Raw genomic sequence first — 23772 nt, 5'->3', positions numbered from 1 at the left:
TGTCAACTTCAGAACAAACAAGAATATTCCACAATCATGCCATCTTCATGACAATGATTTTCCGAAAAAGTCAAAACTGATTCAAGGAAAGCAGATGCTTTCAATTATGTCATAAAATATCTTGAAGACAATGACGCAGGGCAGATTACCATCCAAGATCTCATATCTATAATGGAAGGCAGACTTGCTGGAAGTGATTGTGATGCGTATGGCTTTACATTCATGAAACAACAATTACAGGCGCATTTTGGTGATACAATTTTGATATCAGAAGTTAATGGCAAACCCAACAGTGTTACCTTCAGAAAGACAGCATCCAGTATATTGCATGAGTATTATAGCATGCCAAAGATCCAAGATCCTGAAAAAGAAAACCTGAGACTTACTGAAACAGCATCAAAACTAATCGCAAGTGATATCAAGTCAATGGCTGTCCCTCAACAATTCTACCCATCATCTGATGAACTCGCCAATGTGGATGAACATTTGAAGTATCGTCCAGAGTCCCTCAAGGTATTTCTACAACCATTTTTCTCCGAGAAGAATTCAGACCTCAAAATTGCGTCCATTGGTCAAGCTATTGTGCAGTCTACCAGACCAAAACTCCTTAGGGCACCACTTCAGCTTGGGCTTGGAATAGATCTCCATCACAGATTTGCCTCAAGATCCCTTATTGACGAACTGCATGACTTGGGTTTCTGCTGCTCTTACACCGAAGTCAAGAAGTATAAATACAGTGCTGCCTTTGAACAAGGGTCCGATATTCCACATCTTATATCTGAGTCTTCACTGCAATATATGGCTGACAATGTGGATCATAAAGTTAGGACTTTAGATGGATTCAACACTTTTCATGGAATGGGTATCATCGCCACAGTTACACCAGCAAACAGAAAGCCACAGCAGATGATATTGTAGCAATAGGGAGAATTAACATGCGCTTCTACCAATCTCCGTCTACTGGATTTCAGAGCCTCAGGTACCTTCCGATGACACAAATAGATGGGAATGACCCAACTTCAAGGATTGACATTCTTTGGAAGAGTCTTTGGCTGCTCAGTCCCACTCGGCAAAATTGGTCACGCATGATGCAGGCAATCCACAATGGACATCATCCAGGACAAGCTTCAGTTGTGTATCTACCAATGATTGACATGAACCCAATGTGACTTGTAATGTATATGCACTACACTAGTGTTCATCACGACACAAGCCATGAAAAACAATGTCACACCAATCGTCACTTTTGATCAACCTCTATGGTTCAATGATAATTTCCAATGAACCTTCATCAAGGGATTTGAAGAGCATCATCTTGAGGCTTGGAGGACTTCACACACAGATGAGTTTTGTGGGATACATTGGAAACATCATGTCTGGATCGGGTCTGTTTGAACTTTTGGAAGTGATATATGCCAGTACCACAGTTAGTCAAATTCTCTCAGGGAAAGCTGTTGCCAGAGCTATTAGAGCTCACTTTCTTGTAGACACAGCTCTCAATGGACTGTTGGTATCAAGAACGTTTAACGTGAGCCTTCCTAGCTTTGTGATGAAGCTGATCTTTCCATTCCCCTTCCTGATACTGATGATGATGATCTCAACATGGCCGCAGTGCTGTACGATGAGCTGATGAGCGAATCCTTGACTGTTGGTGAGGTATCTTCTTCAAACACATTAGAAAGCATTCACCATCGGTTAAACCAAGACAGAGATGAATTAGGCAAAATGAGGACAGCAAAACGTTGGATCCAGTACATGAGCATGGTGGATATCTTGAGGGATTTCATTAAAGCTGAAAGATTAGGAAACTGGAAAATGCACCTAAAGTCTATTTCTGACATGTTGCCATTCTTTGCAGCAGCTGGTCATAACTTGTACACCAAATCAGTTCCATTGTACCTTCGAATGATGACTTCCCTACAAGCAACACATCCACAAACCTTTGAACACTTCAACTCAGGTCATCATGTTATACGCAGATCCGATCGTTATTGGGAGGACTTTCAACAGATCTGGTGATTGAACAGGTGCTCATGCGGAGCAATAAGACAAATGGAGGACTTACAAGGGGAACAGGCATGTCTGAAACACAGAGACTTGTCTGGCTTATGTCGATGCCATTGTGCACTGAAGTCAGCAATGCCATGAATGATCTAACAAGTTGTGGAAACAGAAACTCTGAACTACACAAAGACATGTCTAACGCAAGACATTATAGAGACAAAAATGATTCCTTGAAACTTCTCCATTTTCTTCAAGAGAGAGACCTCAGAAACATTGCAAATGGAGTTGTTGCAAGTGTAACTGTGAATGCAGATGAAGCATGCAGTGTTGGTAACTCTATTTTGGACTCTATGACAAACACTACCACTTGCGATTACAAATTCTAAAGGACAGATCAAGTTGTACAAATAAACGAGATGTCTCTTACACCACAAGATGATGACATCTGCAACATTGGTCCGGTTTTATTGTTTCAACGGTTCCTGATTGCTGCTCGGCAGTCAACACATGACCTCCAATCTTTACTAAAGTTTGAACTTTGCAGTTACCCACCTGCACTGTTTTGACTCTCCCTTGTTCCTGAAGGAAGCAAACAAACCTGCACTGGCTTCTGATGCTGTGTATGTTCTCGATGGAGGGGCTTTGCTTCATACTCTGCCTTGGCCACGTGGAGTATCCTATGCTGAGTTGTGCACCATGCACTGCACATATGTCAAAAGACACTATGGTGGAGCTACAGTTGTGTTCGATGGATACTCAACTTCATCGACAAAGTTTACACATATGAGACGAACTGGTGGACTTATTGGACCAACAGTTAAATTTGATGATAGTATGATCTTACAGTCAAGGAAAGAATCATTCCTCGCTAATAATCAGAACAAAGAACAGTTCATCACGATGCTGTGTTCCTATTTACAAGCTGAAGGAAGAGACACAGTTCACGCAGCTGGTGATGCTAATGTTGTTATAGTTCAAACAGCAGTTTCGCTCGCATGCCAGTCACCAACAGTTGTCATAAGGGACGACACGGATCTACTAGTCCTCCTGTGCTATCACGCAAATCTGGAATTGTGCGATATTTCCTTGCAGTCAACCCCCAAGAAATGTTCTTTGAAAAGAATTCCATTTTGGAATATTAACGAAACCAAGAAGAAGCTAGGAGAAAACGCTTGTCAGAACTTGTTGTTCATACACGCTGTCTTAGGCTGTGATACAACAAAAGAATCCATGGAATTGGAAAAGCAGTTGCCATGAAAAAGTTTCAGGAAGAAACCAGCCCATTGAATCCATAGCAGCAGAACAGATCATTGAAGCTGGAGAGAAGGCCATGGTTTGTCTCCTGAATGGAGAATCAGGTGAAAGTCTGGACTTACTCAGACGCAGACGTTTCTGTAAGAAGGTAGCCTCAAGCCAGATGCATGTTCATCCCCAGAATCTTCCTCCAACCTCATCAGCAGTCAAGTATCACAGCCTCCGGGTTTACTTTCAGATTCAAGAGTGGAAAGGAAACCATCAACCGCTGAATTTGAGAGATTGGGGGTGGAAGAGAGATGGTAAGAGGACCTTACCCTTGCAAACAGATCTGCCCCCAGCTCCAAAGGAACTGTTGGCAGTGATCAGATCTAACTGTAAAACAAATATGTGCACTTCTCAAAGATGCACATGTAAGAAGCATAGATTGAGATGCACTCACTTGTGTAGTGTGTGTCGTGGTTGTGCATGTCTGAATGCTCAAAGGCTCGACCTCAGCGATGAATGATGCAATCAGAGAGCTGTTGTAAAGTAAACGGGAAAAGGACATTGCCATGTCAGTCAAAGAAGATTAGCTAAGGAATTCATAATGAAATACCATTTATGGAGTTGAGTAGTAAACAATTCTATTATAATTGACAGAATGACTTGTTTTTCATCATTGTATCTGATGGAAAGGTGTTGACATAAGAATCCCATTCTTTATTCTATTTCATCATTATTTGGAATGCCTATTGATAGATACAGATTTATCACAATATTTCATCATGTAAAACTAGTCCAAAAAGGGAACAATGATAATTTTGTTTTCATAATCATAGCAGTTTTGTCCAAGTGGATATATAACATGACACAATTGAGTAGAATCCAAAAACGTTTGCATATCCATCAAAGATTTCAAAAGCGAAGATGACCCCTATGACCTTGAGGATCGAATTTGACCTTGTTCCACCACTGAGATTTTCCTAGACTTTTTATATGTTATAAAGGATAGGTTCCGAGTCTTAAAACAGTTGAAATCATTTCTGTTGCAATTTGTGGTGGGTTGGGTCAGAATCTTACCAGGATGACTGGACTAGAAAGACTTTCTCGAACAAGTTATCGGTTCATTCGGGAAAAGGTGAAAGGATGTTCTGTAATGGTTCAGTTTTAAGCTGGCACATATTGAATATAAAAGTGATTAATAAGAGAATATATGTATGGCCCCAACGAGACTGTATTCATGAATGCACCCCCTTTCTTTCTTTTACAAAGGAAATCGCACGCAAATATTGTATTACTTTATCATATGCACAAAGAACTTAGTTAAGCACCCCCTTGACATACCTCACGATTACATGTGTCCTAGTCTTTACTGTTTGGAGCATTTGGGGGACATGACTGGCCGTCAAAGAGAGCCTGAACAGCTGGAACCCTCTTTACACGAGGAATGACCTGGACTGCCCCTTCAGAGGGTAAGGATGTAGACATGGGTATGAGGAGGAGAGTGCAAGCTCTCATACAGTGACATGGAGGTTACACTCAGTATTGACCTTGAATCGCGTAAGAGAGGCAAAATGACGCTTTAAATGTCCACATTCACAAACAAATTTAACATTAAACATTCCAGCGCCATACATATACAGACGTGGATTTGAATGGAAATCGGTGTTTTTGTTTTTGAAATGAGCAACTATAATCATAACAACAACATGGGTCATTTTGCAGGGCTGTTTATCAGCTGAGGATCATACGGTTAAAAAAGACTCAATCGGGTACCCCTCATGACGTGTTGATTGCCCGCCACTGCAAAATGCAGGGGTGGTGGTGGTTGGTGGTGGTGGTGGTGTGTGTGTGTGTGTGGTTAAGAGGTACCGTTCTCAGCAGGGTGCACGAGGACATATAGTCACAGTACTTTGTTCAGGTTTACTGCACGTTGCTGTGCTCGCAACTATTCATGTGGACACCATCTGGTGATATACCAACGGATACATGGGTTCTTTTAAAGTGCACAGGGTTGTGTACTGTACACTAGGGATTGTGACAACACTGAAAGAGACTGCACACAATGTTGACTCCAAGGCTTTTACACCCAGTCACAGGTGGGCTCGATCTCCTGGCATCTCTAAGCTCGCTGCATTACTCGACTGGCGCCTGAGACATCTCGCCCACCGCATCCCAGCAGTGCAAATAATATTCGGTGTGAGAAAGGATATGTCTCGAACAGCTAACTACTTGAATGTGATCAAACAACAAATTATTATTATTATTATTAATTGAGCATGGTTTGTCATGTTACGTTTAGCATTGATCACACTGATCAGGATAACAAATATAATTTCCGCTATTTTCAACCTATAAAACAACGATCTGTAAATAATCGATTTCAAACCAGTCAATCCAAAATAACAATTCAGGGCAGCGTAGCTGTAATGCTATTGTACAGACTATAAAAATGTTTCGAAATTCAACACTGTTTTCTAACAGAGCTGACACTAACACAACATAGACGTCTGCATATCTTCTGTTCTAAAACTATTCATCAAAGACCCACTTAATTATTTACAGCGGGACCAAAGAATGCATCAACGGTTTGAAGAAAGTTTAAATTCACGGAACAAGCATGCATATGTGACGTTGGGGAGACGTTTTAAATGTTTAATCATTTCCTTAGTCACTATTCCAGTGTCCCTCTAGGGGATGTTCTCCCCAGAATGCCAACAAACATACTGGTCTCTGTGTTGTTTCTGTTCATGTCGCATCTACCCCAGACAAATGAAATGTTGATCTGCCGCCTTCTCCAATTCTGATCTCGCGAGAATGGACGAGACACGACAGAATCCTTAATAATGCACCTTGGTGAAAAACACCTGTTCAGAATTGACCGACCTCGTAAAATAATGAGAAAACATCAGAAGTGGGTGAGTGAGTTAGTTTTACCAGGGATAATCTACAACATATAGCCTCCCTGGTTTTACTGAACATGTTATGGTCCAGCATTACCTGGGGGTACTCCTCAGCATTAGTTTATAATTTGGAAATGAAACCTGATGAATGAAAATTGAGTAACGGTGCACTCCACATTCTGTATTACAGTATATCTGTTTGGGTAATTAAGCTAGCGGTTGATAGCATGAGCATCGACCCATACCGTTTCGAGCTGAAGCTATAATATACGTTTAAACATTCAGAAACAAAAGTGACTGCTTGTCAGATTCCTGTCACAAACCCTTCCCCAGCAGCCTATCCAGGTGAACTGGTTCAGGTATCAGGTGTGAGTCGATGCTCACAATATCAATCACTACATTGCTTCGAAATAGCACTCTAGGAATTGCATACAATAATAAATAGACAGGGGGAGTAGCAATCGATTGACAAGTATATCGCCTGATTGGAAGTACAAATTGATTCGCTGGAGAGTAACAACTTCTAGTATGACTATTCTCAAATGGACCTAGCTTCAGTACATTAAAGGATTCATTATCTCCCGAAAGACCGGACTGGGGATGCGGGCGAAAACTTATAAATCGATGCTTACAAAAATAAATATGACACCTGTGATGACGAAAAGGACAAGTCCTGCTCAAACGAAAGCACCAACCAATCGCACAACAAGAGGACAGTGTGTCGGTGTGGTCAACGCTGTAGAATAGTCCTCCTAAACTTCGACAACTGTCCAGAACAAACCCGACAATCTAGTAACGCGATGAAAGACAATGTGTTTTCAGATTTCGCTCAAACTGAAAAGCTAAGCTAACACTGTTGCGTTAGTTTCAACATTTATATCGAGGTTCCATCATGCTTAGAAGTTTGTTATTGATTATGAACGACAGCTTTTCCTCGTTGATATGGCATAAAATACTAGATGGAAGACAGTGAAAAAATGTCCCTTGTGACATCCATTAGCGCACTGTTTGGAAACAGATTCATTAAAATCAGAGGATTGGAAAAAGTTATTGAATATCACGAACGTTTATGGAGCGTGCTGAATAAAGAGTTAGTGTGTATTTGTTTCTCAGAAATCTGTTTGGATGACTGAGTGTTGTATAGATCAGAAGCCGTGTTTTGTGTTTGAGGGTTTTAGGTGTATGTTACACTGTTGCATTTCATTATCGGGGTGAAGACGTGTAACATAACGGTTTGACTGTAAGTAACAGATTTAGTTTATTGCATTCAACAACATTAAAGCATATGTCAGAACACGAAAATATGTAACAAAAATTTTGGATTTTGTTGAACAAATGGAGCTGGGCATAAGAAAAGTTTTGCATGTATTATGTTTAGCAGCATGGAGATGCGTAACAAAAATGTTTCCTCGTGTTTAGCAACATGAAATCGTGTAACAGGACAATGTTTTATTGAGTCCCACAATATGAAGATATGAAAGAGATATGTTGCATTGTGTTTAGCACGATCAAGATGCGTAACAGAATTTGTGTGCGCGCGCGCGCGCGCGCGTGTGTGTGTGTGTGTGTGTGTGTGTGTTTGACAAGATGATTATTTGACACAATGTCTTTTTATAGTGGTTAACATGAAAATGTGTTACCAAACGTTTTCATTGCGTTTAACAAACGTGAAGATGTGTCACATAAATGTTTTATTGTCTTTCACATCAATAAAATGTTTAACACATGTGTGCCATATGCACGGGTGTATGTAACACTGTTGTGTTGTATAGAGTTTAACAAAGGAAAGTGTTTCTAGGAACTATTTTATAATGTTTAAGAACGTGACAATGTGTCACAGAGAATGTCTTTTTCTACACTGCAGCCTGAAAACATGTAACACTGACTATGGATTATGTAATTGTCTTACACTTCATGAAAATAGTGTCACAGATTTATTTTATAGTGAGATAATGTGTACTACAACTCTTCTATTATGCTTAACAACATGTAAATGTTTATTACGGAACATATGGATCAATGTACAACAGACAGACAGGCAAACATTTTTAAAAGTGTCTGTCAGTATGTAAAACTGATCATAGTGTTCAACAACATATAAATGTTGCGAGTTATAACGTCACATCCTTTAGTTCAGCCATGTTGTGCTTGGGTGTGTGGAACACAGTGTGTCAGACCACCGTAGCAGTAATACTATTTTACAGATCATAAGAAATGTTTCCAAAACCAACAAAGTTTTCTAACAGAGCTGACTCAAAGCAGACCATACACAAAGATCTGCACCTTATTGGCAGCGGCCGAGATACCGACCACGTCATATTTTCCTAACAGGTCTCACTCGAACGGAACATAAACGTGTACAGAAAGATCTTCACCTACCTGACATGGAACAGATTTAACATCTGCTCGCAAACTTTTCATCCTGGGCCGAACATTTGTCGGGGAGGTATCTCCGGTCTCCGCCTTCATGTCGCACCTGTTGTTGTCGATGTCCATGTTGACGGACCTGCAGTTCCGTAAGTACCAACACATGTGGGAACACCTGTAGACGGAGGACAACATGCCGGACTTTATGGACTTCATGTCCAGTTTTTCACTCTTGTGTTGATTAACATTACACTGGGCTTGCAGAGTCGCCGGCAGCATGCAGGCCAACAAATACAACACAGCGGACAAAAACATTATACTCCTAATCCAAACAACAGTATATCGGACACACGTCCAACTCTTGAAGTAACGAATGCCGCGTGCAAGATGAGGTACTTCGTGATTGTTATTCATGAAGGTTATTGATCCTGCAGGTTATCCCAAGAGAAACCTTATTTGTGCTGACAAAACGGCATTGTTCGTGGATACTCTACAATACTTAAAACGTTAATTATAGATAGCAAGTCTCTAACTTCGTGATAGTGCGATTATCTATATTCGACGTATTGGCTGTTATTGTTGTTGACTGTTCTCTTGGATACTGGATTGCGGGGAATGTTGGCAATGGACGCCTGACGCTGGGCGGACTTCCACTGGAAAGTGAGTTTAGTTTTACACGCTCTTGAGGGAGGTATTGCAAGATAGGTTTTGCAGAGATGTACTGCATTTTTAATGGAGTGACGGGTGACGGCTCACCAATGATCTACAGCGGTGTGCCATATATTTAGAAACAAACATGGGTGACGTCACTGGCGCAACTCACAGCAGCATCAAATTCATTCTCGCATAAAAAGTAAATTACTGGAGTACTGACCTCAGTATTTAGTGATGTATCCGCAGACAAATATAGGTTTTTTATATGGTTCACAGATATATTATCCCACACATTTCTTGCTCCAAGTCCTCACGAGTATTGATGTAAACAATACCTAGATTTTTCAGTCAAGAATATCAATATGTTTCTGAGCATTTGTGTTACCTTCCACAACAGTTAGTGTCTCAACACCGTTCCAAGTAACACAGGCCCAGAGGATCACAGAAAGACGTGCACGACACCCGGCGCTCAAACACTGAGGGGTGTACTCTTCTCCTGGTCTTCTCCACACGTACACACGGTTATTGTCTCCAATAACTATTTTACATTCATCACTCAATATGACACATATCCACTCTTCATTACCTCGCCATCGAAGTTTCCCTCTGGCCCAAGCGAGACGGTTTTTCACAGTCACTTCTCTAATCCTGATGTTCTTTCGAACGACACGTCTGTGATAATTATTTTCGAAAAATTTCCTTTGAATTGTACGCTTGGAGACAGTCCTGATCCTATTCTGGTTATATGCTGAGGTAATTTCTGATAACGGAGAAATGCGCCTGCTTTTCACTAACTTTAAAAGTTGGCGAGTATCTCGTTCAGTCAGCGATCGGCGACGTCCATTTCTAGGCCGATTTTCTGTGCTTCCTCATTCTCGAAATCGTCTTCAAATCGTCTCCAAATCATTGTAAACTGTATTCCTGGCTAGACCAAGACCACTGGATATTTCACTGTATTTTTTGTGCTGTTTACGATTGTGCTGTATGATTAAATCTTTGACGAACTATGACAATTCACAACTCTTCCCCATGCTACCGGAAATCGTCAGTGTAAACAAGCAGACGACAGAATACGTTACGTGATTATCACAAGTTCAAGGAGAAGGTTTTCGTTTAGCGTCAGGTTAAGTTTCACGACTGTACTTCACCTATGACTTACAGAATCTGGATTTCAAGTGAATACTAAAATTTTCAGATTGTCGCTATTGGGGATTTGTTCCTAAGTATATGGCACATCGCTCTACAAAGCTCGGGGCGGTGAGGTAGCTTACTATTTCTCTCCTGGATGCGTGGCAGGGGGCGAACCATCCGATTTAGTATATACTACAGACTTCCACAACGCTCACTGCTCACACACTAACAACCGATTTAAGCATCGCTTCGCACACACAAACAACCAATTTAAGCACAAACTACGGGGTCCAGTGGAAATCTGTGCATAGTGACTTAGTTTTTATTTTACAAGAATGGTGTTCCGTTTATGACTAACCAAAATTCTTTCATATGCAGTAGTAAAAAGAGCTGTACCAAAAAATTGAGTTTATTCGTTCTTTAAGGCGTTCGCGCGTCAAACTGAAGACACGGGTTTCGGGATGGATACAAAGTATGAAGAACATTACTGGTGCATTATGCTGTGATATGGCTGGAATGTAGCGTAGAGCTAACTTAGAAACGTTCTGAAAACGTTTGAGAAACGTTTTAGTGAACCGAGTGTAGAGATATAAGAAACGAAGGACATCTGATGTCACTGCAACTCTATGTTACCAACACTATGCATTTTGAATCTCCTCCAGTAATTACATACATGTAATTCAATATATTAATCATGTCACCCGTTATTATCTACTAAAATGAAAACAAATCAACGATATGTTTTAAAGAAACTTCATTTCATCAACACTTATGGAAATTAATCAGCCATCTTTCTCACCGGGCTCGTCTTGCGTCTAAGTTGACTTCTGAATAAAACAGAAATTTTATAAATATTTACTGTCACTTCACTCTTATTGAGGCTGATTTACTGCCTAGTAATATTTCTGCGTTGAACTACACTGGCCAAAATATGTTAGGGATATTGGTATGTTTATGGCTGATATTTTATCAGTGTGTCAATGAATAAATAGATCATATTTCAAAATTTCAAAATTTCCATATATCCCTAACTATTTTTGTCCAGTATTTGTTGAAGGGTACAAATTCTGACCAGTATTTATTGAACATTTACCAAGTTAGTACAGATCAATCAATCTAGACCAATCTATACATACCAAAAGAATCTAACAGCAACCAAATAAAAACAATTTATCAATTTGTGCAGCTGATTTCATCTGGTTATATTGGACGATACTTTCCCATAAATACGGGCGTCATTTAAAGAAGAAAGTTTTTACACGCAATAGTTTCACGGGACTAAATACTATGTATTTATTACAGCTGATCCAAGTTAGAAAAGATATTTTGCCTTTTAATGGTAGGATAAACTTAAATGTAAAAGTATTTCTTCAAGACATCTTCATTTCTTTTTTAAATGTCGCAATGATATATTTACTTATGAGGGGCAGACATCTGTTGTGAGAAATCACAGTCTGGTTGTTAGGGAAGTGGCGTGTTGTTTATGCTACAAAATGACGAACTAGACTTACTAACGCGAATGTAATGCGGTCCCCTGGGTTCCACTACATCGCAGATAAGAAGCTATACCGAAACGTCGCATCATAAAAATAAAGAAGTTGTCATCCACAAAGTATTATACTTTTCTATTATCCATCAACTTCTAAAATGCCAAACAAACAGATAAAAACGGTTTCTTACCTCACATAAATTTTTTTTTCTGTTTGGTTGCGCGTTCTTCTAGCCGTTTCAATGTACCATTTCTAAGCACCCAGCTGGGAATGCCGAATTCATTTGGTACTTTGTATTAGTAATTCTTTGTCTCGAAAAACATTGAATCACGTATGATCTACGGAAATTACCGATGTTTTGCGAATGCAAATCAACTGAAGAGACAAAATTCTAAATCTGATTTTCTTGTACGCAAAATCTAGCGATGGCCACAAAAAGATTAATACTCGTGCTTCGAACAATTCAGATTTAATAGTGAGGTAAGATTAATACGCTGTTCACTGGTCCCGCGTGACCCATGGGTTGACGAACGCTCAGTGTCGGTAACATCAAGGTTACGTCAACCCATGTTTCCCTCATGGCCAGTGAACAACTTATATTATGTTCTAATTCTCTTCGATCAACCGAACATAAAATATTTATTTTGTATAACAAACACACAACTTGGGTTATGTCTACCGCAGGTTACAGGCGAGCAGGTTTATTCACAAAGTACACGTTCAGTGATGTTTTCACAGTGTATCAGGACGCAATCGTCTTCCTGACATATCCAGGATATCGTCTGCTCCGCCGTCCGTGGTCTGTACATGTGCCTGTCACATCACAGCTACATACAAACATCACTTTTCCAAAAGGATTGAGCATACACACAAGTAACCCACGGTTTTAAATGCCAAACAGCATTATCTTCCATACGAAATCATTAAATCGATGTATGTGAAACTGCTCGCCTGCACAGTGCGAAGACCTCGAATGATTAAACATTCCTTTTCAGACACCAAGAAATCTCTCTCACGTGACTTCGTGACACCACTTTCACGTGCAACTCATACTGCTGCGTTAGCCAAACCTTTACCGTATTTTACCCAAAATAAATTCATTTATGTTCTAATTCTCTTCGATCAACCGAACATAAAATATTTATTTTGTATAACAAACACACAACTTGGGCTATGTCTACCGCAGCTCGAAATTAAAAGAACGGGTAGATGTTTTGCGACATTTTATTCTTACAATCCCAACAACGATGTAACACTCAACAATTCTTTTACATTATCTTTGACATATCCATCTTTTGCATTTTCAGAAACCCAGCGGCCATGTCTTTTGAACAAACGGTCTGGTACACCTGCACTGGCAGCAGTAGCAGCGCCGCCAGAACGAAAACTGTGCAAGCCAATTTTCTTAACATCTTCCCCTACAAGTTTGAATTTTTTTCAATAAATATCTCTGGCTCTGGAATATGAAATATGTGCGTCTCCCCTCAGAATGTGGCATCCACGTTTTTTACAAAAACATAACTTTCTGAACAGGTATTCCTGCGAATATTCGCAAATTCCAGCTTTCTCTATGTAACGCCGAAGCATAGTAACAGGACAAAGTTCGGATCCAGAAGCTGAAATCAATACATATTTACCGTCTCTATATACATCAGTTTTGCTTTTTTCTATAAAAATGCACATGTACCCATCAAAGAAATTTACATCTGACCTTCTTATACAAACAACTTCAGCAAATCTGAAAAAAACTGCAAACGAAATGAGTGACATTGCAAGAAACCTTAAGTCTAACAGTGAACAATCCTTTTTACCGAACTCAGAAACTAGCTTTCGCAACATGTCAGTATCAATCGGTTCTTTCTTCTGTACAGGCTCGCTGTAATGCCTCTCTGATGTTTTTGATAAGATCATTCCGGCACGGATCCTGCAAACACGTCATTCTGTGAGCCCAGCTTATACCATATATAGCTTCAACTATAGTTGGTGAATGTTTACCTTGTTGAATAAGGGAGGTAAGATACAATCCAAACTGAAAAGAATTTGCCGGTAAACAGCTCACTTCATCAAACGCTGATGCCCACTTTTGCCATAATTTAAATGCTCTTTTGTATTTTTGAATCGTTGAAGTTGCTTTTGATTTATAAACAATATGAGGCATGCTCTTGGACAGATTGAGCAAATCTTCATGGACCAAAGATTCCTGCTGCTTCCATATGCCAACCGAAAACAAATCTGCAAAATTCAACAAAAAGCGTTAATTCTAATGGCAATAATGTGCCCACTGAATTTATCAAATAAGTCTTTTTTGCTGCCCCCTGTAATGGAATTGTGAGCACTAAGCTGTATCATATCTGCAACAAAGTGTCTAGATTCGTCCTTCGAAAATAACATAGGCCAATAAGGGGCAGAAATCCACTTATGAAGAATTAGTGTTGTTTGTGCTTGGCTATTCAGAACGAAGCGAATGGTCTTTGGTAAGGTGTACCCAGTTGTTATCCCCCGCCCATTGCTGTGTGAACGTGTCTACCGCTTCTGTGTCAGGAACCCAAACCCTGGAATTAAACCTCGCTAACTTAGTGTTAATGTGATTTGCAAATCGGTCAATGGAATGTGGTCCCCACCGTTTATCCAGGAATCTGAAAACCAAATCGGTTATACTCCAGTCATCAGAATCTTGAAACCTGCTCAAAGCATCAGCCTTTTCGTTCTCCGATCTAGGAATCCAGCTGAACTTTAACTTTGTTACAGCTAGTCTTCACAGAATAAAGATTGACATCGCAAGTTTTTGTAGCTCTGTCTTGAAACTTCCGCACGAAGCAATGTGACAGCAAGGTTTACTATCTGTAAACCATTTTACCGATGTTCCACTTAATAAGTTTGCAAAAGCATTCAAAGTTAATTCGATAGCCTTCATTTCCCTCCAAGTTGAGCTTAACATTGCTTGTTCCGAGTCCCATGTACTCTGAAAAACATGCCAAGAGTTTTCAATATGGCCTGCACAACCGGTATCGCTCGCATCAGAAAAAACAGCAATCATAGGCGTACAGCTCACTGACAACGATCTTGGTTTTAATAAATGAAGATTGTCTCTCCAGAACAAAAGTTCATACACACATTCTGGATTATTCATTTTCAAAACTTTATCCCAGGAGGGAGACTTCTGAATCTCTGCATGCATCTGCCTAGAAAGCAGACGACAAACATCACCAAATACTGGAGTCAACGATATAATCTTGCCTGTCAAACTAGCCAATCTTCTCGCCGTAAATCTAGGTAAAGCAGCCACAAAGCCTTTAAACGCACATATAATATCTTCTACCTTATTCTCCGAATCTGACAGTACACCATGATCTAAATCCCAAACAAATCCGAGCCATTCCATTTTTGTTTTTGGAACCCACACTGATTTTTCAACATTATGCACAAAACCAGATTTGTACAAAGTATCTTTAACCATATCAGAGTGTTGAGAGGACAATTCTCTTGATTCGTCATATCCAAAACCATCATCCAGATATACCACAATGTTTATAGAATTTGTCCTCCAATGTTTAACTAGAGGCCGTAAACACTTTGTAAAAATGTACGGGGCAGAAGATAGTCCAAAAGGCAGTACTGTAAAGCAGAAATATCTTACACAACCTTGAAACTTCCAAGCAAAACCCAAAATCTGCAGCTGGCTTGGGTGGATATCAATATCATGGTAACCTGACTTGAAGTCAAATTTAAACATGTAACCAGTCTGTTTGATAAAATCTAAGGCAGTTTTGTGGCCCTCAAAAACAATCTTCTCTTTCCACACGAACTGATTTACAAATCTCAAGTCTAAAATGAGTCTTTTTACCTGAACGTTGTGTGGAAACCGACAGAGGATTGACAACTTGGGGTGAATTATCTAGCTGAATAACACACTTGTTTTTTAGCAATTCCTGAATGGCGTGAGTAACAAAATCTGCATTTTTGATAGCCGATATATTATTTTTAGCAAAATATGTAGGTGGACTTTCTATGAAAGGAATGATGTAACCGTGGCGTATAGTATCAATAACAAACTTTGGAGCACCAATGCCAACCCAAAACAATAAATGCCTCTTTAGACTACCTTTGACACTAACTGACGATGTGGATTCGAACTCATACGTTCTAAACTCTTGTAAACAAGCCAAATCTGATTGTACAAAAGTACCTTCAGAGCCCGCAGTATGTCCACCCTGTGTTCCACTGTCTAGCATTTGACTGTTCCCCTTGTCCAGACTGAATCTGTTGTTCTCGTGTGACGTTGCTGACTCTGACAAGCTTGTAAGACGATCTGACGAAGTACTACTTATTGAGAGTTTCTCTTGGTTGGTCACGCTCGGTTGAACTGGATGTCTGGGCTGCACGTTGTGACGCTGCAAGGGGGCAAGACGCCCTCCAGTGTCCAAATCCACCGCAGTATAAACATTGTTGGTTAGGAGACGGGCCTCGTTTGATAGAACGAAAGGGCTGATTCTGCACAGGGTACAAGCTTGATGTGTTAACACTAACGTCATTGTTAGGAGAAGACACCGTAGCAGACATATTCTGATACTTTCCTCTAGGTCTTAAGGAGGAAGCACGGCGCTTACGCAAGGCTTTCGTCTCCGCTTTCTCAAACCTACGTTCTTCCTCTGAACCTGAAGCAATTTCATCGCCTTCCAACTCTGATACAATACCCCAACCAGATGGAGAACGCTCAGCCAGCCTGATATGCTTGTTACGCCTGTGAACGTCAGCAGAAAGTGATTGCAGAGACTCTAAACCCTCTGCGTAACGCTGTGTTTTAATAAGCCTGAAGGATGTATCTATCTTATCCAAAAGACCAAAATTGAACTTGTACTGTAGTTGATTTCCTTTGAAACAGAAAGACGTGATTTCAGAATCCTTGTAAGCTCTTTTAAAGGCAGTGATAGATCTCTGTTTAGTCTCTTCTATAATCTCTCTTTGAACAGTTTTTAATTTTATGTCCATATAGTCTTTAAACAACTGAAATGTTTCATACCCTTCTACTGTGTCCTTTTGTGTTCCATTTCGTTGCTCGTCTGATTCCTGGGGACGTGAAGGATGTAATACTGACTGTTGATCCATTGAAAGACACGTAGTGGTGAAACTGCTCGCCTGCACAATGCGAAGACCTCGAATAATTAAACATTCCTTTTCAGACACCAAGAAACCTCTCTCACGTGACTTCGTGACACCACTTTCACGTGCAACTCATACTGCTGCGTTAGCCAAACCTAAATTCATGTATCACGCTGGACAGTTAAAAGTGGATGTTGTAAATTATAAAACGTCTGTAGTGATAGGGTGACTGGAAGTGCCTGCATGGAGGCAAGATAAGGACTCTGAATAGATGATGAATGTTTCAGACTGGTTTTGTTTAGCATAGAAAAACATGTAAAAATAGGTTTGGTCTCAGCGGTGAATTCGAAGGTTGAACTATTGTCTGGAATTCATCACACTTTCAAACAATGTCCAGAGCATACAGATTCTTTACGTGTACCGAGAATGGTAGGTGGCGGTCTACCTTAAAAACGAGGTGTTTTGCCTCTTATAGAATGCGTTGCAAACCGAAAATCACTTAGAACAGGGAGCCTATATAGATGTGGTTGTAGATTATCACTGCATAGAGTAAGCAAATGAATCGCGTATTCCGGGCTGCAACAGCTCTAAGCGTCAGTCTAAGTAAACTTACGCTAGTGGAGTGTAACGAAAAGTACTGAGAATAAGTTTACTTACACCAGTGGAGTGTAACGAAAAGTACTGAGGATAAGTTTACGTACACCAGTGGAGTGTAACGAAAAGTACTGAGGATAAGTTTGCTCGAAGCGTTTACCGCTCTTCTAAAAATGGCGGAGCGATTACCGTTTGCTCGTCTGGCGCTTATAAGCAACGTATTAGGATAGTCTCGATGATGAATTTGTGATTGTTGATGACTACATTGAACCAGTGGAACAAAGCTGATTTTTGCCAAATGGCAGCCGAACAGGTTTGTTCAGCCTTCGAATTCAAATTTTCCTTAACCGCCATTTTGGTTTGAGAACGAGGCGACCTCATTCAGCGATTGCTGCGATTGCAAGCGGCTGAAAGTTAGCGCTCCGTTGTCAGGTGAATCACCGTACATCGCATGCAAGCGATTGGTTGTTTGCAACGCACCCTTAGATGCGTCGGTGCACAGATGATGAAGAAGAAGAATTTTTATTCAAGGATCTAGCGTATATACATACATAAACATTACCGCAAGTTACGATTTATCCAGTTAGACTTATCAAATACTGGCTTTCAACATAAAGTGATTTTACTACAATTTTTCGTCAGCATAAAATGCAAATGAGTAAGAATTTATAGTTCTACGTCGCTCTTAGATATATTCTAGCAATATCACGACAGGGGACACAAGAAATGGATTTCACTCATTGTTCGCATATAGGAATCAGCTCGGGTGTTCAGTGGACGCTTTAACCAATAGGCTATCACACTGACAGGGCTGGAATGTTGCTAAAAGCGGCGTTAAACCACACTCACTCAGTGAATATCAGTTTCCCGGCAGCAGATACCAACGAAATTGTACAACAGAATTAATGTCAATGCATCATTACAGTTCGATAGTCGCAAATCAGCTGCGACTCTAACATACTATTAACTGCTTATAACTCTTTAATGTGTCTAGGTTGTTGTTTTTTTGTTTGTTTTTTGTTCTGAGCCTTACTGCAGAACCGCTTCTTTGAAATCTGCTGTTGCTGTTTATCATTAATACATATATTTCACTTTTGACAAACTCAACGGATGGGATCCGTATCGCCGTCTGTTCCAGTCAGTCGATCTCGTTATCTTTTTTCTTTTGTCAGTTACATAGCAACTCCTGTTTTTTTTTTCATGCAAATTGTAATTGTGCAGGCTTTTCCAATGCAAAGATCCCGTGATTATTTGCGTTTATCATTTATTTAGCAACCTCTGCACTTTGTCAAGCAAATTGTGATTGTACAGGCTTTTCCGGTCCATCGATCACGTGATTGTTTAAGTTCATCATTTATTTAGCAAACCCTGCATTTTTCACGCGACTTGTAATAGTAGAGGTTTTTCCTATCCATCGATCACGTGATCGATGGTGGGGCAGGGCATGTGAGTCAGAGTCTCAAACACCGGGTGTCATCAATGATGTTCAGAGATCAGTTTCGCCGTCGTACAGCTGGAACATTGCTGAGTGCGGCGTAAAAGTATACTCTCGTAGAGTCCTGTGCCAGGATTTTCACGCGACTTGTAATAGTAGAGGTTTTTCCTATCCATCGATCACGTGATCGATGGTGGGGCAGGGCATGTGAGTCAGAGTCTCAAACACCGGGTGTCATCAGTGATGTTCAGAGATCAGTTTCGCCGTCATACAGCTGGAACATTGCTGAGTGCGGCGTAAAAGTATACTCTCGTAGAGTCCTGTGCCAGGATTTTCACGCGACTTGTAACAGTAGAGGTTTTTCCTATCCATCGATCACGTGATCGATGGTGGGGCAGGGCATGTGAGTCAGAGTCTCAAACACCGGGTGTCATCAGTGATGTTCAGAGATCAGTTTCGCCGTCATACAGCTGGAACATTGCTGAGTGCGGCGTAAAAGTATACTCTCGTAGAGTCCTGTGCCAGGATTTTCAAAGTTCTCCTAGCGCTAAGATGGTCGTAAATTAAAGCTAACGTATGGCACTTACGACAATCTTAGCGCTAAGAGAGCTTCGAAAATCTAGGCCCTGGAGTTTCCTCGTGCTACAGGGCAATATTTAAGTGATTTTCAGAAAGTAACTTACTCTCGCTATTTTTTTCCACTTGCCCTGATTTTTATGACGTAAACATTATGATGTATTTATGTAAGAACAAGTCAACAAGTGATCATCAGCAAAGAAGGACAACTGTAGCTACTTTTTTTTATCATTGCAAAATGTAGTAGCCACATTTTGATCAGATATGATATGATATCAATGTTCACTGGCAGTTTGAAACCTATAGCGGAAATTGTCTAATAATCCCTGGACAAGTAAGAATCCATTGTTTGACCACCCGAAACGAATACTGACTTGTCCCGGGCGTCGGGCGATGGGGTTTTAACCCCGTTTAGGGACAACTGCCTTTTTCACCAATAACCAATGTTTATTGTTTTTAAATTCATCCTTGTTTGTCCTATGAACTAGGTTAGCGCTATCAGGTTCAGAACTGGAAAGAATTCCGACGTTGGCCCAACATCAATTTCATGTCGTTTTTGCCCTGTCTTTATGGTAAAGATGCGGAGTACATTATAAAATTTGATGCATCGGTGACAAGCATGTTGTCCGATCAAGTTCCCTATTTTGACTCGTACCACACTTTCCCGAACTATTTCAGATGAACAGTCGACTACTCTGTCATGGATTCTGTGGTTTGTTTACATACAACGTTATACAGCCGTTCTACTGCTGAACCAAATGTTCATGATATAATCACAATTACCTGCTTTCGGATTTCTTATGAATGTGGGATCGCTTCTATTTCGTGACGTGGAAACCTCTGAGAGTGTGGAGAACTGTCACGTATATGTACTTGAGTTACTTTGCAGTTTGCCTTCTTTAAATCAATCTGATCTTATCATTAACTCGAGTACATGGATACGATGTAGTAAACCCATAGAGTTATGTATTATCGTATACATGTACTGTAATTCTAATGTCACTAATTCAGTTCCTTTACCCCGGTTGGAACACAGGCCCTCATGTCATTGCGAGGATTAAAGATTATTTTTTAAATTAAAGACTTTGAGATAACCCCCGACTTCAAACGCTTCACAGTACAGATTTTTTTTAGTATAAAAATTTTAAGATGACCCCTGACGTCAAACGCTTCACGGTACATTGTTTAGATGAAATGTACTGTGAAGCGTTTGAAGTCGGGGGTCATCTCGAAATATTTATATTTTTTTAAAAAATCTTTAATCCTCGCAGTGACACGAGGGCCTGTGGGTTGGAACTGGTCACCAGAATAAAGTGGTTCTTATAAGAGGTGACTATGAGGACTGAGTGGCCCAGTTTTCCCCTGCCTGCTTGCAAGAAAGGATAATGATAAGTGTTCAGGTGCTCGTCACACCTTCCCTGACAAATTTTGTTTTAGTGACAATGTCAAAGCGAAACATTCAGATAAATAGCTACTTTTGAAGATTCGCGTTAGAATTGATCCGCATCAAACGTTTGGAATCACCAGTGTAAATGTAGCCACTTACTTCAGTCAACTGTTCGAAACTAGATTTTGCAAAATACTCCATACTGTCGAAAAGAAATGTTCACACATGCACTGATATATTGTTAGCAAACATTGTAACGTTGAAAATATTATTGTGATGAGTTCAATTGATAGTGAAGCTCAGAGACAGTCATATCAAATCTTCACACCATATTTGCATAACAATTTAATGCATGTTTATCGACCAGTTCATCTGTATAAAGTCTGAAGTTGGTTCCCTTCAAGTTAGTGGAGAAATTCATCTTCCATGCAACCACTTATACATAACATATAGTGTGTGTTTGAAGTGAGTCTACACGTTTGATGGGTAGTGTAACTTATACCTAAAACACAGACAATTAATTGGGGAAAAAAACAACAACAAAAAAAGATGATGCAGCTTAGTAGTCTCTTCAGTCTTTCTAATTTGAATTAATAATTCAAAATATTATTTCCTTGTATTACAATCCGTCGATTATTTGATACTGCAAAGAATGTTGACATTTAGATGACTGATATATTATTAATTATTACTGAAGTCTAAAACTGCATATTTAGAAGTTTAGTTTGATGGCAAATGTCGATGACAGGAATATCAAATGAAAATTTTAGGCGGTTTACCTGGACCTCGCTATTGATATATGAATGTTTGGCGATAGGGTAGTCAAGTGGTTAAAGCGTTTTCTCGTCACGCCGAATACTCGGGTTCGATTCTCCACATGGGTACAATATGCGAGGCCCAATTCTTGAGTCCCCACTGTGATATTGCTGAAATATTGCTAAACGTGACGTAAAACTATACTCACTCACTCAATGAATAATTGACGAATGTAGATCGGATGAAAAACAACGTGTCTGACGGGTTTTGTGCACTGTGGGTGTCCATGGCCATGGCATTCCTTTATCTCTGATTGGCAAACACTTCTACCTTACATCGACTAGTGTAAACCTCGTCTAAATTCGACGGAAATATACTGGACAAAAATAGTTAGGGATATTTGTAAAATGTTGAAATTATGAATAATGATGTAGATATTCATTGTCACACTGATAAAGTATGAGTCTAAAAAAATCAATATCCCTAACTTATTTTGCCCAGTATGTGAACAGTGCAGACAGAATAGAAATACATGGAAAGGCAAGCGGAAGATTTGAAACAGAACTGAGATGAGCATGGGTCAAACTTGAATATGAGGGCTTGACCACTCAGACTGGTCTTCAGCAACCCCTGGTGTTCTTCAGGTAACCGAGTGCTGTTTTGGTTGGTGCATGTCAATATATCTGAATTGCCTAATCTCTCCTCATGATGACAATCACTGGACTGTCTAGTCCAGAACTGATTATTTACAGATCGCATAGCAGCATTGATATCAATCTTTATCAAAGATTAGAGCAATGACACTGCTGCATAGTACATTCATAGTACATTTCAAGTACAGAGAAAAACAAGAGTCACGTTGTAATAACTATCAAGAAGTAATACTAACAATAATAATATTTGGAAAAACAATACTTTCAGTCTGTATCATGAGTTGTACACAGAAATCTAAGCCTTTTCAGGCCGAAGGAGATGTGACACTACTGCTTGACAAGTATTAGATGAGCCAGCGCAGTGAACGCGTTTGTGACAAGCAGGCGGGGCAAGTAATCTGGACGAATACACTTGGTGGATACAGGATTAATTACCGTAATGCACTTACCTGATAATTTCATAGTACTTTTCAAGTACTAAAAGAAAAAATAAAACGAGTCCGTCACATTGTGGTAAATATCACAACAGTCAACTAATGGTAGCTGGTATATCAATGTTTATCAAAGGTTGCCATATCTTACTAAAAGTGTTGACTTTTAGTTTCACATTTACACTAAGTTGTTCAATGTTCACTATATCCTTGACGGTTTTTACAGACCAGTCAAACCCAAACTTTTTTGAGTTAATCCTGTTATTGTGAATGAATATTTTTCGCGTTCAGCTCGTGACACTGAAGAACCGGATTCGATTCCCTACATGGGTACAATGTGAAGCCCATTTTCTGGTGTCCCCAGCCGTGATATATTGCTGGAATACTGCTAAAAGCGGCGTACAGCAAAACTCACTCGAAAAAAAGAAAAGGAAACATTACCCAGGTTGTTATCAGTAGCTCCATGCATACATGGGCACGGTCTAGCCGTGAAACTACAATACAAGAAACTCTGGCTAACTTATCATGGTAAAGTTCGAGCACAGGCAGCTCAACACATCAGCCCCAGTTCCGGAGCAATTGTCAAAATATGCCAGTACACACACTCATTCAGCATAAGTCATCGTGTTAAAAAAGGCAGTGTATGTGTTTAGAATAAGGTCAGTTCTAATTACTGAGTGGATGTACATTTAAAAAAGAACAACATATATTTATATTACACAATCACGGCTGTACATAACATGCCTCCATCAGCTCTTAAGTTTAATATGATACTCGCTGGTGGAGCAACTGATTTTATTTAGTGCAGGTGAACCTGTAGGTTCTACTACACTAAATCAGAATAACATGCTCCCCAAGCGAGGACTGTTTGGAAACAACTCAAACGGACAGAGGCCTGTGACAGCTGTGATTGGATGAAATAGTGTAAGATATATGTGTTTTAAAAGCACATCCATCCAGTAATTAAAACTGATCACAATTTTAAGTATTCATTTTTTATCACCATGACTTATGCTTATGTGTGCACCGATATTTTCAGGTACATGTGTAGGTGA

The 23772-nt window shown here is 39.9% G+C and overlaps 1 protein-coding gene and 1 pseudogene across 1 annotated transcript in view; both read right to left on the bottom strand.

The window, feature by feature from the left end:
* The window catches only part of LOC137290613 (A disintegrin and metalloproteinase with thrombospondin motifs adt-1-like), a 55754-nt gene extending 46929 nt beyond the window's left edge, over positions 1–8825 (bottom strand). The window contains exon 1 of the mRNA XM_067821675.1: positions 8523–8825. Within this exon, the coding sequence (XP_067677776.1) occupies positions 8523–8825 (303 nt within the window). The remainder of the gene's footprint in view (positions 1–8522) is intronic.
* A 4190-nt stretch (positions 8826–13015) lies between these two features.
* LOC137271967 (uncharacterized) lies at positions 13016–16317 on the bottom strand (annotated as a pseudogene).
* Positions 16318–23772: the final 7455 nt, after the last annotated feature.

This window comes from Haliotis asinina, chromosome 1 (assembly GCF_037392515.1).
Source record: "Haliotis asinina isolate JCU_RB_2024 chromosome 1, JCU_Hal_asi_v2, whole genome shotgun sequence".
NCBI lineage: Eukaryota > Metazoa > Mollusca > Gastropoda > Lepetellida > Haliotidae > Haliotis > Haliotis asinina.
Note: the sequence above shows the minus strand (reverse complement) of the source record. Positions and strands in the feature narration are given on the sequence as shown.